Raw genomic sequence first — 16,264 nt, 5'->3', positions numbered from 1 at the left:
ACAGGATGGAGGAAAACAAAAATGCATACCTCTCTTTAAAAAATAATTTCCTCTCCTTTAAGGAACCTTCCCCAGATTCCCATATGACTTAACTCTTTTACTTATTTAGGCACATGACCCCCACCTAGGTGCAAGGGAGACTAGGGAATGTGGTCTTCTAGTTATTCTGAGCTCTAGACAAATATGAAATCTCATTTTCTGCAATTGTTTCATATTTTCTGCCTCTACTCCTATAGTTTTCCTATTCTTATACTTTAGAATTTTATTTTTCTCAGTATCTAAATCCTACCTTTCCATTAAAATTTAGCTCTAATGCTACTTCCTCCCAAATTCCTTCCAAATTCTTCTCAATGAATCGCTCCTTGTAAACTCCTATCTTTATCTACACACAGGTTGCCCAGGGATGGTGTGATATATACTTAATTCTCAATGAATATTTATTAAATGAATGCTTAAATTACTCTATTTGGAAAGAAGAAGCAATTTTATAATGTTTATTTTCTTATTGAAATCCTTCAGAGAGAAAGGATTAGAAAGATATTAATTATAAACTAGTTTTTGATAAAATGATGAAGGAATTATATAGACTACAAAAGTCATTGAGTTAGAGTTTGTATCTTAGCATATCCTATTAATAATTAAGAAATGTATTTTTAATGCATTATTTTCTGGATTTTTAAGGAAAACATTTAAATATGTTTGGCATATGTTTTTTTGCAGTGTAAATGCAGTTTTTTTTTTGCAGCCTAGATGTTTGTGTTTTATTACTTTTAATTACTTTAGAATAGTTTTAGATTTTAAAGTTGCAAATGAAAAATAAACTGAATACTGCTTCCAAGGCCCAGCAATCTCCCCTATTAGACACAACAGAAAGTTTATTTGGAAGGTTAAAAAGTTGTATTTGTTTCTTACAGAAAGTTAGAAAAAACAGAAAAGCATAAAAAAAATTAAGTCATCTTTAATCTCATAACTGAAAGATAACTGAGGTTAATATTTTAGTATATATATAATTTTTGATTTTATTAATATATGTATATATTAATATACATATTAATTAAAGGTAATATATATGCTACTTCCAGTTTTTTACTATTGTAAATAAAATGTTTTTTGAGTCTTTTTTGCTTATCTGTTTTCTTAGGATATATTTACTTGTATGGTCAAAAGACCGACTCATTTTTAATATTGTTCTATATTTCCAAATTGCCCAACATAAATGTGTATACCATAAGTAAAATAGTCCCTATACATTTTCCAGTACTAGGTAATTAAAAGTACTAATTTTAAAACAAGTCTCTCCAAATTTTATAAGTAATCTCATTTAGTCTTGTGGCTTTACATACCATCTATGTGCTCTAGGCTCTCAAATTTATACCTCTAATCTAACCTTGCCCCTGAATTCCAGGCATATATTCTGCTGTCTGCTTGACATCTCCACTTTGAAATTTAACAGGTGTCTCAAAGTTGTCATGTCCAAAATGGAGCTTTTGATGTTTCTCAAAATAGTTAATTCTACAGTTTTTCTCATCCCAGTTAATGGAAAATAATCCTTTCTCTCATATGCTGCTTCCAGTCTGTCATCAAATCTACCTCAAGTATATTAAGAATTTGACTACTTCTCACCAGCACCACTGTTGTTACCCTAATTCAAGCCTCCATCATCTCTCATTGTTATTGTGACCTCCTGACCATTCTCCTTGCTTCAGCCCTGGCCCCTGCAGGCAGCATTCAGTATAGCAGTGGAGTTGTTCTTATAAAAATGTAATCAGATCATGTCACTCCCCTGCTCAACCCCGCCCCCCTCAGAGATATCTTGGTTAACAAATACCTACAAGGCATTATAGCATCTAGTTTTCTATTACCTCTCTTATTCTTCTACTCTCATCTCCTTCCATTCTTCCCCTTTTTTCTCTTATTTCTACTCTACCGGCTCTCTTGTTGTTTTCCCCTAACTTGCTAGGCCTCCTCCCACTGTTGCCTTTTTCCCTTAAGGGAATATTTTTCCCTTAAACAGACACACTTCTGTCAGTTTTACTCAAAAGTCTCTTTCTCAGGAGGCCTTCCCTCACGTCACTCTTAGCTGCTTTTGTGTTTGATATATTTTACTGCTTATTCTTGTTTTTTGTCTGTCTACCCGCCCCTCCAGTATGTAAGCTTTATGAAGCAAGGGCATTTTGTCTGTTTTGTTCACTAATAGAAACTTCAGTGCCTACAACATTTTAAAAACTAACTAGTGAACGTATTGGCTTATGTATTCATCGATCATTCACATTTATGCTTTTTTGAATTACGTACTCATTATCTTTTATACTTGTTTTTTGTCCTAATTAATATATAACTATATATTAAGCATATAATCTTATAATTGTTTTATTTTTCTAATGACAAATGTCATTTGACAAGACATCCAATTTGTCATTTGCCAATATTTTTTTCATATTTTGTTTATATTGGAAAGCTATGAAATTTTGGAAAGAGATACACTCACATTTTTTAAAATAGCTTCTTTTGAGAGTGCTCTCACAGTTGTGCATATCTTGTAAGCAGAGACATTGTCCATGTAGACTGTCTTTTCAAGGATGCTTGTATAGTAGATATCCTTGGACTATGATAACTGTGTCTCCCTTAGGAGCATAGGTAGACATACTCACTGCCTGCTGTGAGAAATTTGGGTTTCCTAAACTCAGGTTTCTTCTTCTGTAGTGCATTTGACTGCACATGCAGTTGCCACCTGGCCTCTTTGGGTTGCTCTGTGGAAATTGAGGCTCAGGAAACTGATACCATTGCTGACAGTCTTGCTACTCCTATTGCTGTGGGTACTAAGTCCCCTGCATCTGATCCAGGAATCTTGTTCCTTCTGCTAGCATCCATGAAACTTCAGTAGGCTAACTAGTAAGCTTGCAAGGAAGATAAAATCTCAGACTTTTAATTTCTCTTTATCTTCCTTTAATTTTATGCTCTTTAGGAGTTTTGCTATTCTGAAAAGAAATAAAGTTTTACCAAATTGTCTGAAATTTTTAAAAGTTTTTAGTTGATTCATTTGATGCTTCTTTAGTGTTGGGTTGAGGCAGGTAGTTAACCTATTTTTTTCTAATAAACAGTTGTCTTATTGCCATTTATTTAGTGGTCCATGTTTCCTCCACTGATTTAAAAATCTAACCTTTATCATGTACTAAGTATAATTTTTGTGTATTTTTCTTTTTTATTAACCTCTATATTCAAATGTTAGTATCTTAATAATTTTAATTCTTTATACATATTAATATCTACTAAGTACTGAGATTCTTCACCTAGTATTCCTTTCAAAATGGTGTCACTCTTTCCTATTTAGTCTTCTATATTAGTTTTAAATTAGTTTTGTCATATCCTCCTTCCCCATGTGTTATACTTTTGTTTGAAATTGTGGTTTTAAATTAATTTGGAAAAAACTGATAATGTCAACAGTATTTATTTTTCATATCTAGGAACATGGTCTACGTTCCAAGTTTTGTTTTTTTTTTTTGTCAGTAAACTTTAAAAGTTTTAAAAATCATGTGTCCGGTGTAAATCTTAATAAGGTTGTTCATGAGTATTAGTCATTTACTTTTTGAAATTTCTAAATTTTAGATGGTAATTGCATGCAATCAAAAATAATTATTTTATTAACTTTGTTAATACATGAGTTATGTTTTTATAATAATTCCTTAGCACTGGAGTATAAATGTATTCTAATGACTTATAAAATCTATTTATATCTTTTTTGCTAGACTACACTTGCTTCTTTGAAGGATGAAGTTGTTTCTGTTGAAAATGAACTACTAGAATTGCAAGAAGTAGAAAAAAAACAGAAAACACTTATTGAAATGTATAAAACTCAGGTGACTACTGCATTTATTGTAGTGTTTACTAAAATTGGTAGACAATTTAAAACACTATTTGTTTGCAGTCTAAATAAACAGAACTGAAGAGAGGTGGGGCTATTATTGTGGGTTATAAAATGTCTCAAAAATTTTTAAGATCCCAGATATCTTTATAAATAAATGATTCTGCTGTTTCCTGATTAAAACACTGCATATGGATATACTGGATATTCCTAAAAGTAGATTTAAAATTAATTGCATAGGTATAATGTGACCCTTAATGTATTCTTATTAATCTTGTTTTTGATTTTTTTTTTTGTCATCTTGTATATTTAATAGTATTGATTTAGATTAACGACTCCCTTCTAGGGTCATTAAAGTTCATTATGCCTCCTTTCTCAATAAAGTATAATTCAGATTTATTCACATGAAAGACCAAGAAAAGGACATATGACAATATATATGAAATACAGCATATGTTCAGTGGTAATTTATAGAAAACCTTTATTTTTTGGAAATATAGTATTCAAGAAAAAAACTTCATGAGAAAGATGGAACTTATGCAGGTCCTTCCGTAATGGGTAGCACACTGGTCAGTAAGAAAGAGTTTGAATTAAGGAATAATGAACTGGCTGGGTGTAGTGGCTCACACCTGTAATCCCAACACTTTGGGAGGCCGAGGTGAGCAGATCAGTTGATGTCAGGAGTTTGAGACCAGCCTGGCCAGCATGGTGAATCCCTGTCTCTACTAAAAATACAAAAATTAGCCACATGTGGTGGCATGTGCTTGTAGTCCCAGCTACTCAGGAAGCTGAGGCATGAGAATTGCTTGAATCCAGGAGGTGGAGGTTGCAGTGAGCCAAGATTGCACCACAGTGCTCCCAGCCTGGGCAACAGAGCAAGACTCCGTCTCCAAAAAAAAAAAAAGGAAGAAGAATGAACTAAGGATGAAAGCTTAAGGGGAACAAAGTGTAGGCAAGAAGGAAGAGGCTGCATCTAGAGTTGAGACATCCAATTAGAAGCAGCCATCCAGGTCTGAGATAGGAATGGAGGTTGTGGTGGACTGTGGAACCTGTTATTCATCAGGGTCTTCCAGCTGGTTATTTGGGTTTAATCCCCCAGCAGGAATACTGTGGTTGAGTTGCCATATTCTGAGTGCAGGGCCTATAATTTTTTTTTAGCAGATTTGATTTGGTGGAAAAAACAGCTTAAATGGAAGCTAGTTTGGACCAGAGACTGATTCTTTGAAGTGACATTGATCTGCAAATGAAGATCTTTGTAATCTTCAAAGCTCAAGTAAAGAGTCTAGAAATATTGGTGAGAGAAGACAGGTAAATCAGATAAACATTGTGGGTTAGAGCACTGCGTGACTCCATATTTAAAGAAGGAATAACACTAGATGAACCAATCAATGACATTGATAGGAAAATAATGACTTGTTTAAAATGAAATTTTAAATTTTAGATTTTTTTTCATGATTCTAAAATACATGTTTCTCTAACAATATACTTTATTTTCAGGTACAAAAGTTGCAAGAAACAGCTGAAATAGTAAAAAACAGATGTGAAAATTTGCTACGTAAAAACAACCAAATAATAAAAACCAAAAATAAAAATGTAGAGAAGGTACGTTTGGAATTTCAAATAAAATAATATTTATGTGTTTTTTATTTTATGAATAGTATGCAAATTTATTCATTTTGGTCATTTTCTCTAGTTCATACTTGGGTAAGAGCTTGTCTCAACCTCTGTAGGAGTTCATTTTCCAAGGAAATAATGTTTCTTCCAGGCTGGAAATGTTGTTCGTTTATGTGAATGTTTTTTCACTTTTTTCTTAATAATTGGAAAATAGCATAAATGTTTAATTTTTCCGATGCAACAGCAGACTTTAAATAGCTCAAAAAATGATTATCAATCAATAGTATTCAAACCTAAGTACCTAACATTTTTAATCTCACCCCTTTTTTCTGGTTCTAAATCTTTTATGTCTAAAAAAGCAAAGCCAATATTATCTGCTAAATGCATTTTTGAAGAAAAATAATATCTTTTAAAAAACTGTCATTTCCTTTCATTGGCTCTATTGCAACAGAATGAAGGGAAGGCCAGTGTTGGCAAGTTTTGATGTTTTTGTGAATATTTTAAAGTTTTTAAATGAAACCGCATCCCTGTTTGTTTTTTTGTGTTGTTTTCATAAGGAAGCAGTGAAAGTTGTAGGATGCAGATTCCTGGCAGCAGAGGTCATGGGGTGTTAGTGGTCAGTTCCAACTGAATCTAGTAAGGTCACTCTCTTTGGGTCGCTCCTCTGTCTTAGGATTGAGAAGTCAAAGTGAGGCAACAATGTGAAGAAGAAGTCAGCCAGAGCAAGCATCCTCCAGTTATACAGAGTTAAAGATAGCCCACTGAATGCACAACTTACTGCTTTCATGGAATTACTTTTCACCTATTTTTAGCAGGCCAAGAAGAAACCATTTCATGTCTTTTGGTCTCTTTTTCTCATGAGACATACCAATGCAAACGTCTCCTCTTCTGCTAGGCAGCACTGTAAATAAAAGCATATTTTACAAACCTGTTCAAATGGCAGAAATGGCTGGAGCCTGTCTTTTTCAGATACTGTGAGGTCATGATGTTTTCTTACTGGTATTTAACAAGAAAACTATTTTTTAATGGAACTTTTCTTTTTCTTATTTCACTCTTTTAAGTCTCCTGGTTTTCTCATGGCCACTAAGATGTTTTAGGGACACTGAGAGATCCTTTGTTCTGGTTTTATCTTTTATAATCAAGATTGCCACATACTATACAGAAACTATTTGGTGTTCCAATCTCGGGGAAAGAGTCTGGCTATTTTTGGTTATCAGCAGTGCAAACATTTCTTAAGGTTGCTGCTTTTCACATCTCCACAACAGTGCTGCAGTGAGTAACTGCAGTAGCCAAAACAGATGAATGTAGATGAAATTAGAGAGATTTGTTGATAGTAACATTAATGGCCAAATTAAAGTCAAATGAGAACTGATGATGGTAGCTATTTTTAAATTATAAACAGTAAACCCCACCAGTTTTGGCTAAGATGAATGAAACAAGCTACTCTAATTTAGGTAAGTATCTGAGTTATAAGATCAAATGATGAAAAGTGACAATTCCTTTAGAACTGATAGCTGGGCAGTAGACAACTACAGCTCTATTAGCAGTGATTATTAGTGATAGTCTATGCTTGAATATAATGTCAGGATTTTAAAAGTTTGCTTTTAAAAATTAGTTAAACATCCACCCTGCCAGCTAATTTACCCTATTTATGTGCTCAAGAAACTTTTTGAAAACTAAAGTCTATCCCACTTTTTAGTTATACATTTTTATTTAACAGAATTTAAATTAATATTTATTCAGTTGTCTTCTTATTTAAAACCATTATACCTAGAATACTTATGTTACACGCATATCTGGTATTTAAGGTAATAAAAAATATTAATGCTGAATGTGATTTTGCACTTATTTCTCTACTGCCACAACTCAGATGAGAGGCCAGATGGAGTCTCATCTGAAGGAGTTAGAGCATGTCGGCGATTCCTTGACGGCGGCCAAACGGAGGCTTCACGAGTGTCAGGAGAGTCTGCAGTGCTGCAAGGGGAAATGTGCAGACCAGGAACACACCATTAGGGAGCTTCAGGGCCAGGTGTCCAACAGTCCTGAGTTTTGCTAAATGCGTTTAAAGAATGCTTTGGAATGATTTCACCAGTTGAGGGCACTCATGTCAGGGCTTGATTTTTAAATTCCCATCTACTTGGTAAAGCATCAACTTCATGCAGATACTATAATATTATTTTGCAAACTATTCTTTTAGTATTTTATGGTGAAAAATTGGTAATTAAAATTTCTCTTTTATTCATGCAAATCTATAGATATTTGAAGACATGGTAATAGATTGAAAGGAGAAAAGTTATACTTACATATATGTTCCTTGATGTCAGGATAAGGTAAATTATTGAAATTTACATTACAAAAATTAGAATTTAACTAGAATCGTATGTTAAGTTTTTGGGGATTTTTTCCAGTCTGTTTTATTTTTTTTCTAGTATACTTTTTAGGCCATCAGAATAGGGATCATGTAGCCATCTCGTACTTCAATGCCTAGCACATAGTAAGCACTCAATTTTTTTTAATTAATGAAGTTTTTTTAAAGAAACAGTTCAAGGATGGTGACAAGTCTTTTTTCTTTTACTTTCAAGACAGTTTTAGGAAGCATTCCCTGTCTATCTTCCAAATATAATCTGGATTTTAAGTTTGCAGAAAGCCAATTACTGCATTTTCTCACTTAATAAGTGGGAGCTAAATGATGAGAATACATGGGCACACAGAGAGGAACAACACACAGTGGGGCCTTTCAGAGGGTGGAGAGTGGGAGGAGGGAGAGGATCAGGAAAAATAATGAATGGGTACTAGGCTTAATACCTGGGTGATGAAATAATCTGTACAACACACCCCCATGACACAAGTTGACCTATGTAACAAATCTGCATTTGTACCCCTAAACTTAAAAGTTACAAAAAGATAAAAATATGCAGACAAAATTTTAGAGTTTAAATTCCTGAGAAGATATTTTTCTAGGAAAACATCAAATGACATAGATTAGCTTAAATTACTAATTGAAATTATGAGAATTTTTTTCCCTTAAAGCTTCTTACATTATTTAAATCAGATTTTGAAGCAGTGAAACAAATATTCTGTCTTTGCATGGGTGAGTGTGACTTTGGTTGATTTATTTCATTTTGCTTTTCACAAAAATATGTTTTTTACTTGCAGTTTCAACTTCACAGATATTCCATTATTAATCAGTATTTTTAGGTGAAACAGAAAACCGTAAGAGAAAGCCTAGGTATCCAACAATAGGAGATTAATACCACTTAAAATTTTCATATTTCAACTTAACAAAATAAATGTCCTTCTTTAATAAAGTTCAAATGTTTTATTGCCATCAAAAATGTTTTTTACTTACAGTTTCAACTTCACAGATATTCAATTATTAATCAACATTTTTAGGTGAAACAGAAAACCATAAGAAAAACCCTTTAGGTATCCAACAATAGGAAATAATACTGCTTAAAATTTTTCATATTTCAACTTAATAAATGTCCTTTAATAAGGTTCAGATGTTTTGATTGCCTTTACAATGTTTTAATTGCCATCATCCTGAATTTTTTTCAGTTGATTATTTTCCAACACAGGCAACATAGCTTCTTTAAATTTAACCAGGAATTTAAAACTTCCATTTGAACAATATAACATATTCCTGGTGTCTTTCTCTGTAAGAGTAGTAACATTTATACCTTGTTGCTTGTGGTTGTTCTAACAGTAAATTATGTGGATTTCTTTGGAAGTTGACTGTGAAGAAAATGACTAAGAAAAGTGTTTTTTTTTTTCCTTTTAGGTTGATGGAAATCACAATCTTCTGATGAAGCTTTCTCTGGAAGAGGAAAACTATCTTATTCAGTTGAAGTGTGAAAACCTTCAACAGTAAGTATTAAATTATTTAACATTGGTGCTGCATATTTCTCTGCACACTAAAATTTTGAAATATATATTTTCTGTAAAAAGAAAATTAGAACAGATGGATGCAGAAAATAAAGAGCTTGAGAAGAAGCTGGCAAATGAAGAAGAATGTCTTAAGCACTGCAATCTTAAGTTTAAAGAGAAATCTGCAGAATATACAGCATTGGCCAGACAACTGGAAGCTGCTTTAGAAGCAGGAAGACAAAAGGTATACATGACCTTTATTTAGAAACTTTTTAATTCATTTACCAAAGAGTCGTCTTTTTAAACATCTTGCCAAACCTATAGTTACTGTTTTTTTCCTGATGACAGGGTGAAGGAAGAAACTACATTTTTGTTCTTTGACTATCTTCCCTTTCAAGCAAAACAGATATATTGCTGGGCTAGAGTTACTTCACTAGATAAATGGTAATGTGGCTGGGGAAAGGGCAGAGATGGAAGACACTTTGAAGACATAATCTCCTCCCATACCTTTTTTATATACTACCAAATTGAATGTGAAAATAATTGAAAATTTTATTTTTGATCAGGATTCAGTGAGCTGTAAAGTTCAAGTCCCTTTTGACAAATATTGTGGCATAAATGAATACATACAATATTAAATTTCAGTTACACCCATTAGGTTAGCATTCAATGAATACTTCAGTATCAGGCACTCTGCTAGTGCTTGAGACGCAAAGATTGAATAAGACCTGGCCTTAGCTCTCAGAACTCGCATAGTCTGGTAGGGTTCAGCCCAAGTGTATTTTGGAAATGCCAGGTGTGCTCTCAGATTCCTTCCTAAAGAGTTTAGAGTCCCAGAGGTATGTCTGTCCTCCCCTTTTTCTCCTGCTGTAGTAGAATATGGGGCTATCTGTAGTTTCTGCCCATGTGAGAGAGCCATCACTGCCCTGTTACCATTGTCCACACGGAGGGGATGGTGCCAAGGGCATCGATGTTTGTCCTAAGTGCCCTTTCTCCCATAAGCTTCAGATCACATTGTCATCTCTCATGCATAATTGCACTTGGAATATATGCAGAAGAAATCTTTATAATAACTTAGAACTGAGTTCATAGGAATTAGGTTAGAGGACAGTCTTTTCCACTAACTCCTTGTTTCTGGACCAATCCCTGCCTCTACTCTGATTCTTGTGGCTCCAACCCAGTATTCTTACAAATAGGCTTCCACATATCTGATTCCTTGGATGAACATAACTAAGCTAGACTTTCTGCTAAAATAAGTAGTCAGATAAATATGAAAATTCAAATTCAGACCAGTTTGGAAGTGAATGAATGAAGAACCAGTCTGTGTGTGTGTGTGTGTGTGTGTGTGTGTTTGTAGAAAGTGTGTATACCAATTCACTCCCAATTCTATTAATCCAAGTGTATAATGAGCATTTAGTGAGAAATTTCTATGTTCCATCACTGCTCTTAACACCCTGGTGAATATAAATGCTATAAAAATGGCAATTGGTCTCAGTCTGTTTTTAAAATACACTGTTGGGGAAAACACCTTCCTAAGTCATGGAGCAGTGAAAATATATACATCTCTTCCATCTCAAGCCAATTTTGCAGATATTTCATCCTGCAAAGATAAGTATAGTATATACTTATGCTATATGTGCTTCTTCAAGATAAAACTTCTTTAAACTTGTATATAATATACAAGTAATATCTATTTAGAAAAAAGAGGTACAATATAACTATGTCAAGGCTTTAAATCATATGTTAATGAAAGCACTTTAGTTATTTTACTCTTGATAAAAATTACAGGTTGCTGAAGAAATAGAGAAAATGTCATCTAGAGAGAGGGCTTTACAAATTAAAATATTAGATCTGGAAACTGAGCTTAGAAAGAAAAATGAAGAACAAAATCAACTTGTTTGCAAAATGAACAATGTAAGTATTAGTATGGTTTAACATATTATCATAAAAAATAAATTAGCATTTAACAGTCTTACCATGTAGATTAAAGTACAAAGTGAATCATGGCTATCACTTTACTGATAATATTTTAAAAAGTAATATAAAACTTAAAAAATAGAAATATTATGCCAAATAATGTATTATTCTGCCTCCTTGGATGGCATGTATTGGATTGCCCTCAAATCTCATCAAATCTCATCAGACTCTTTTCCTACATATTACTTTTGCAATGACAGGCACTTAATGAAAATTATAGATATAATCTTCATTTCATCCTGATATGAATTTTTCATTTTTTAAAGATAAACACAATTTAAACTATTATTACAAGTGAGTTTTACATTTGTCTTGAATAATGAATATTTTATTTCTGAAAGTTACAATTTTGTGTTAAATATTCGGTATTATTAGATCTGTATATGAGATGGATGCTTTAGTCCACGCAGCCATGAAATGAAAATACTAAATTGACTGTGTTTATTTCGTCTTCTATTTTTTTCCTGAATACTAATGAAATAGTCAATTGTCATAGAATATTCTGAAAGCTAGCATTAGTCATGATTAAACTACCTAATAATTATCTATTAATGACATACAGAATAGATACTTTATTTTTTCCAGGATCCAGAGACTCCATGAAATTTACTGTTTAATTCACAAGTGTCTAAAAAGTTGAAAACCTAAAAGATTCAAAGGTTAAGTGATTTTTGGCATGCACAATTTGATTTTATTGCCATCAAAAGTTTCATGACAAATTAATCAGAACAAAACGTCCATCACCTTTAATTTAGCACAGAACTTCCATTTATATCTATATATTTTTTTAACTCACCATTAGAGTTTCTAATATTGTAAAATATGTGTGCTGTTTTTTGTGTAATTGAAGCCTCTGAAAAAATAAATAAAGTGGGTTTTGCTATAAGGTCTCTAGTACTTGTCTAAAGCTGCTAAAATAAATAGATTTAAGATCTGATGTTTTGTTGAACCTGATAATTTTTTTTTCTTTTTTTGAGACCGTGTCTCGCACTATTGCCTGGGCTGGAGTATAGTGGCGCAATCTCAGTTCACTGCAACCTCTGCCTCCTGTGTTCAAGAGATTCTCCTGCCTCAGCCTCCTAAGTATCTGAGATTACAGGCACCTGCCACTACGCCCGGCTAATGTTTTGTATTTTTAGTTGAGATGGGGTTTCACCATGTTGGCCAGGCTGGGGTTGAACTCCTGACCTCGTGATTCGCTCACCTCGGCCTCCCAAAGTGTTGAGATTACAGGCATTAGCCACCATGCCTGGCCAAGCCTGATAATTTTTGCACTAGTAAAATTCTAGAATTCTAAGCATAGATTTAAACATTGCTGAAAAATGAGTTTGTGTATTTGTGCCTTCCAGGGTACAGTTCAGTGGGCAATATTTACTTAATATGCCTGCTTCAGCCCCATTTGAATTGTAAACACCCTGAGAGCCTGTCTTATAGTTGCCTATATCCCTGGTTTCTCCCACAGTGCCCTGCTTACCTGCAGGGATTTTTGTATTTTCTGTCCAAGTACCCTAATGGGGTGGCACAGGATAGGTGTACAGATCTGAGGAGACCTCAGCAGCTTAATCCAAGACACCCCTTCTGAAGCCTGAAACGTCTTTGAAGTCTTATGTATTATTACCCTAAAATCCATTGACATTTTACATTCTACCCTACAAAATAAGTGTGTGTTACTATTTGCCTTTACAAATTGAGTAAAACTGATGTCCATAAAGATTCACTATATTCATCCTGTGACTTTGTAGAGCCCAGTCTAGCACATTATTTTGTTCCCACCCCATTTCCTGAGCTGGGCATTGCTTAGTTTCAGAAGGTATCAGGTGTCATTGAACATCTGATATGAAGGATGTAAAAGTTCTCTCTTATCTATCTAGGTGTCTATATTTTCACTGGAAGCTAGATGATATTTGCAACCTGTATTTATCTAAAGCATTGTCAGTGAACTTACCTACTTAGGAATTCATATGCACCTTAGTTAAAAAAAGGTATCAGGGTTTTAAATTTTTTCCTCAAAAACCAACTGTAATATGAAGAATTCTTTTTATTTTTTAAGGGATTCTAAAAATAAAATCTTGACATTATCAAAACTAAAATTCTATCAATTTTTAAGACATTTAATTTGGCATAAAATTTGAACTTTTAGACAGAAAAATGGCAAAAAGTAATATGAAAATATGTTAAATTATATAGAAATTATGACAGTTTAAAGAACCTGTTTATTAAGTTAATCATGTTAAATATGTAATAATTTGGGGCTAAATGAATGTGTGTTATAAATTAATATCAGTAGAGATAAACTATGTGTGTCCTTTATTAATTTTAAAGAAGAGTGAGCTCTAAGAATGAGCACATCAGATGTGAGTATTCTTTCTTTTAAAAAATAAAAAAGAATTATCTAGTTATTGTATATATATATATTTAATATTATGACTCTGGTTCTTTGAAATGAATGCCATTATTGCTTATTTGTATTTTTTTCCTTTTTTCTTTAGAAAGCACAACATCAGGAAGTGTGTTTGAAAGAAATACAAAATAGTCTTGAGAAGTCAGAAAATCAAAATGAGAGTATTAAGAATTATTTACAGTTTCTTAAAACTTCTTATGTAACCATGTTTGAATAGATTGTCAAATTTATTTTCTTTAAGTAGATTTTTATTGAGTCTAAAATGTGATTCGGTAGAAAAATAAATATACTACCAGTTGTTATATTTTATGATTTATGGATGATGGTATTAGAGTTTTTATGTAAAGATTTTTGAAACATAATTTATCTAACTGAAACTTTAAAATAGGATAGTTATTACTATTCCTTTTTTGCTGGATAATTCTTATTTATCTCTGGTTTAATTTCTTTTTAAATTATATTGGTTTTTAGAGGATTTTTTCACACACACACACAGAAGTCAGATTCTTTGTGATATCTGTAGACACCATTCAAGTGAATTTGTAGTAAATCTTTGTCAGTATGATTTTAAATAATGTATATAATTATTTTATATTTTAGTGATATATAAACATAAAGGAAAATATTCTGAATTTTAATTTTTAATAATGGTGTAATTACATACTTTCTAAAGATACTAAATGTCTCAATATACTAAATATTGCTTCAAGTATATGCTGAGTTGCCATTATAATTTGTTAGGTTTTAAGCATACAATTTTAAGTCATAACTATTAAATACCAACTGCTAATGACACATGAAAACGTTATACATCGTTTTTTTATAAAGAATGGACATTCAGGTTGTCTTTTGAATTCATAGTCTCTTTTATTCATCTTATACTAATGATTATCTGATATTATTATTATTTTAGACATTCTAAAGCCCCTTGTTAACTAAAAGATTAAAGGAGAACAGCTTATCCCACCCTTTCTGTGGCCAACTCACATGGGGATGATCAAAATAAGCACTCTTAACATCAAGAAGCTTTAAAATAAGGTCTTTACTATTGGGATGAAGTTGTCCAAGTTGACAAAGAACTTGTTTGCTGTAATCTCCCACTGTGTGTGCCAAGGTAGGATACTCTAAAAGGGAATGGACATGGTTTACAAAGGATCAAGTGATAGTGACTCCTCTTGGACAATGACTTGAGAGCTGTTAATTCAAAGGAACACTCAGGTCTTAAAAGATCACTAAAAGAGGCAGGTTGTAAACTACACAGTTCCAGCCTATGAACAGAAATATCTTTTAAAAATGTTTTATGCTCTTTTCTGATCAGAGATAGGGACCTGGTCCCCACTGGTCCCCTCACTCTTAAGACTGTCATATCATCCACAAATGCTTACTTACTAGTGACTCAATTACTTCATAGTATTTTTCTTAAAATAGCAAAATACAGTGTCAGAACTGGCCACATTTTTTGCCCAACAGTTGCTAACAAGATTAGTGTCACTTAAAAAAAAAAAAAATCATAGTACTCATGGTACTAAAAAACATACTTGACCCTTGCAGCCCTTTCTTTATCCCCTAAGGCAAAGGGAGCTGTAAGAAATGTCCACGTGAAAGGAAAGCAAGGCTCTTGAGTTTACTCACTAAGCTGTAAGCTCCTTTAGGGCTGAAATGTGTCTTAGTCATACTAGTATCTAGGTACTCACTTGATGTTCATGGCTAAATGACAGATGTTGAAAGAAGTAGGTATTCATACTCCTGTTTTAGATATGAAAAATGTAAGCATAAAGGATTAACTACCATGGCTGTGGTATGAAACTTAAGTTTAAAGTTGGCATTTAAATTCAAGACTGCAACATTAAAGTTCTGTGTACAGTGCTGTTTTCCCAGTGCAGCAGCAGCAGCCCAGCAGGAGCGCTGCTATGATCCAGTAAGCACTTGCTCTGTGCCAGAGTTAATAATTGTGCTGATGTATTAACTCATTTAATTTTCAGGAAACTAAGACATGGAAAGGTTAAGTAACTTGCCCAAAATCACACAACTATTAAGTGGCAGACATCCAGAGTCTCTGCTTTGCTCTTAACTATCACCATACTACCTTTGTATCCATTTCATAAATATAGTGGTTTCTTTTAATAGTAATGCATTTGTCTTACCCATGAAATACCTCCTTTCTCATATTTTTAATTTTTTACTGTTACCAAAGTAATTTGTGCTTATGGCATTTAAAAATTGGTGCCTGCAACTTTAGGTAGAAAGACTGGAAGGAAAAGACTACCATAAAGTTCCTAAGGTTGGTATTTAGCTCCTAGGGACACAACATGACAAAGGAAAGTTGCTGAATGCTAGAAGAATTTAACAATCTGCTTAATACTGTTTCCATGTGAAGCATTAAGTACACACATTGGACTCACCTGGTGTGTGACCCAAATTCAGTGTCAGCCAGGCCCTTGAGCCAGATAGCCTATTTCCCTACTAAAAGATCTGCAGAATTTTCTCTTTTATCTTTGATATTCAGGGCCTCAAAACTTTCTAAGTTGTAAATGTTTTCTTCC

At 33.1% G+C, this 16,264-nt stretch overlaps 1 protein-coding gene across 9 annotated transcripts in view; it reads left to right on the top strand.

Moving 5' to 3' along the window:
- The window catches only part of ODF2L (outer dense fiber of sperm tails 2 like), a 55,481-nt gene extending 40,915 nt beyond the window's left edge, over nt 1–14,566 (top strand). For 6 of the 9 annotated variants that reach the window (XM_012464782.3, XM_012464787.3, XM_012464784.3 and 3 more), the window contains 7 exons: nt 3,747–3,857; nt 5,360–5,464; nt 7,347–7,505; nt 9,258–9,343; nt 9,425–9,587; nt 11,132–11,257; nt 13,810–14,566. In XM_012464782.3, coding sequence (XP_012320205.2) covers nt 3,747–3,857; nt 5,360–5,464; nt 7,347–7,505; nt 9,258–9,343; nt 9,425–9,587; nt 11,132–11,257; nt 13,810–13,938 — 879 coding nt within the window. In that variant the 3' untranslated portion in view covers nt 13,939–14,566. The remainder of the gene's footprint in view (nt 1–3,746; nt 3,858–5,359; nt 5,465–7,346; nt 7,506–9,257; nt 9,344–9,424; nt 9,588–11,131; nt 11,258–13,809) is intronic. The other 3 variants (XM_012464788.2, XM_064372595.1, XM_012464786.2) reach the window with 1 other exon arrangement.
- Nucleotides 14,567–16,264: the final 1,698 nt, after the last annotated feature.

The sequence above is a fragment of the Aotus nancymaae genome, unplaced genomic scaffold, assembly GCF_030222135.1.
Source record: "Aotus nancymaae isolate 86718 unplaced genomic scaffold, 86718_ANA_hifiasm-v0.15.2.pri h1tg000007l, whole genome shotgun sequence".
NCBI lineage: Eukaryota > Metazoa > Chordata > Mammalia > Primates > Aotidae > Aotus > Aotus nancymaae.
Note: the sequence above shows the minus strand (reverse complement) of the source record. Positions and strands in the feature narration are given on the sequence as shown.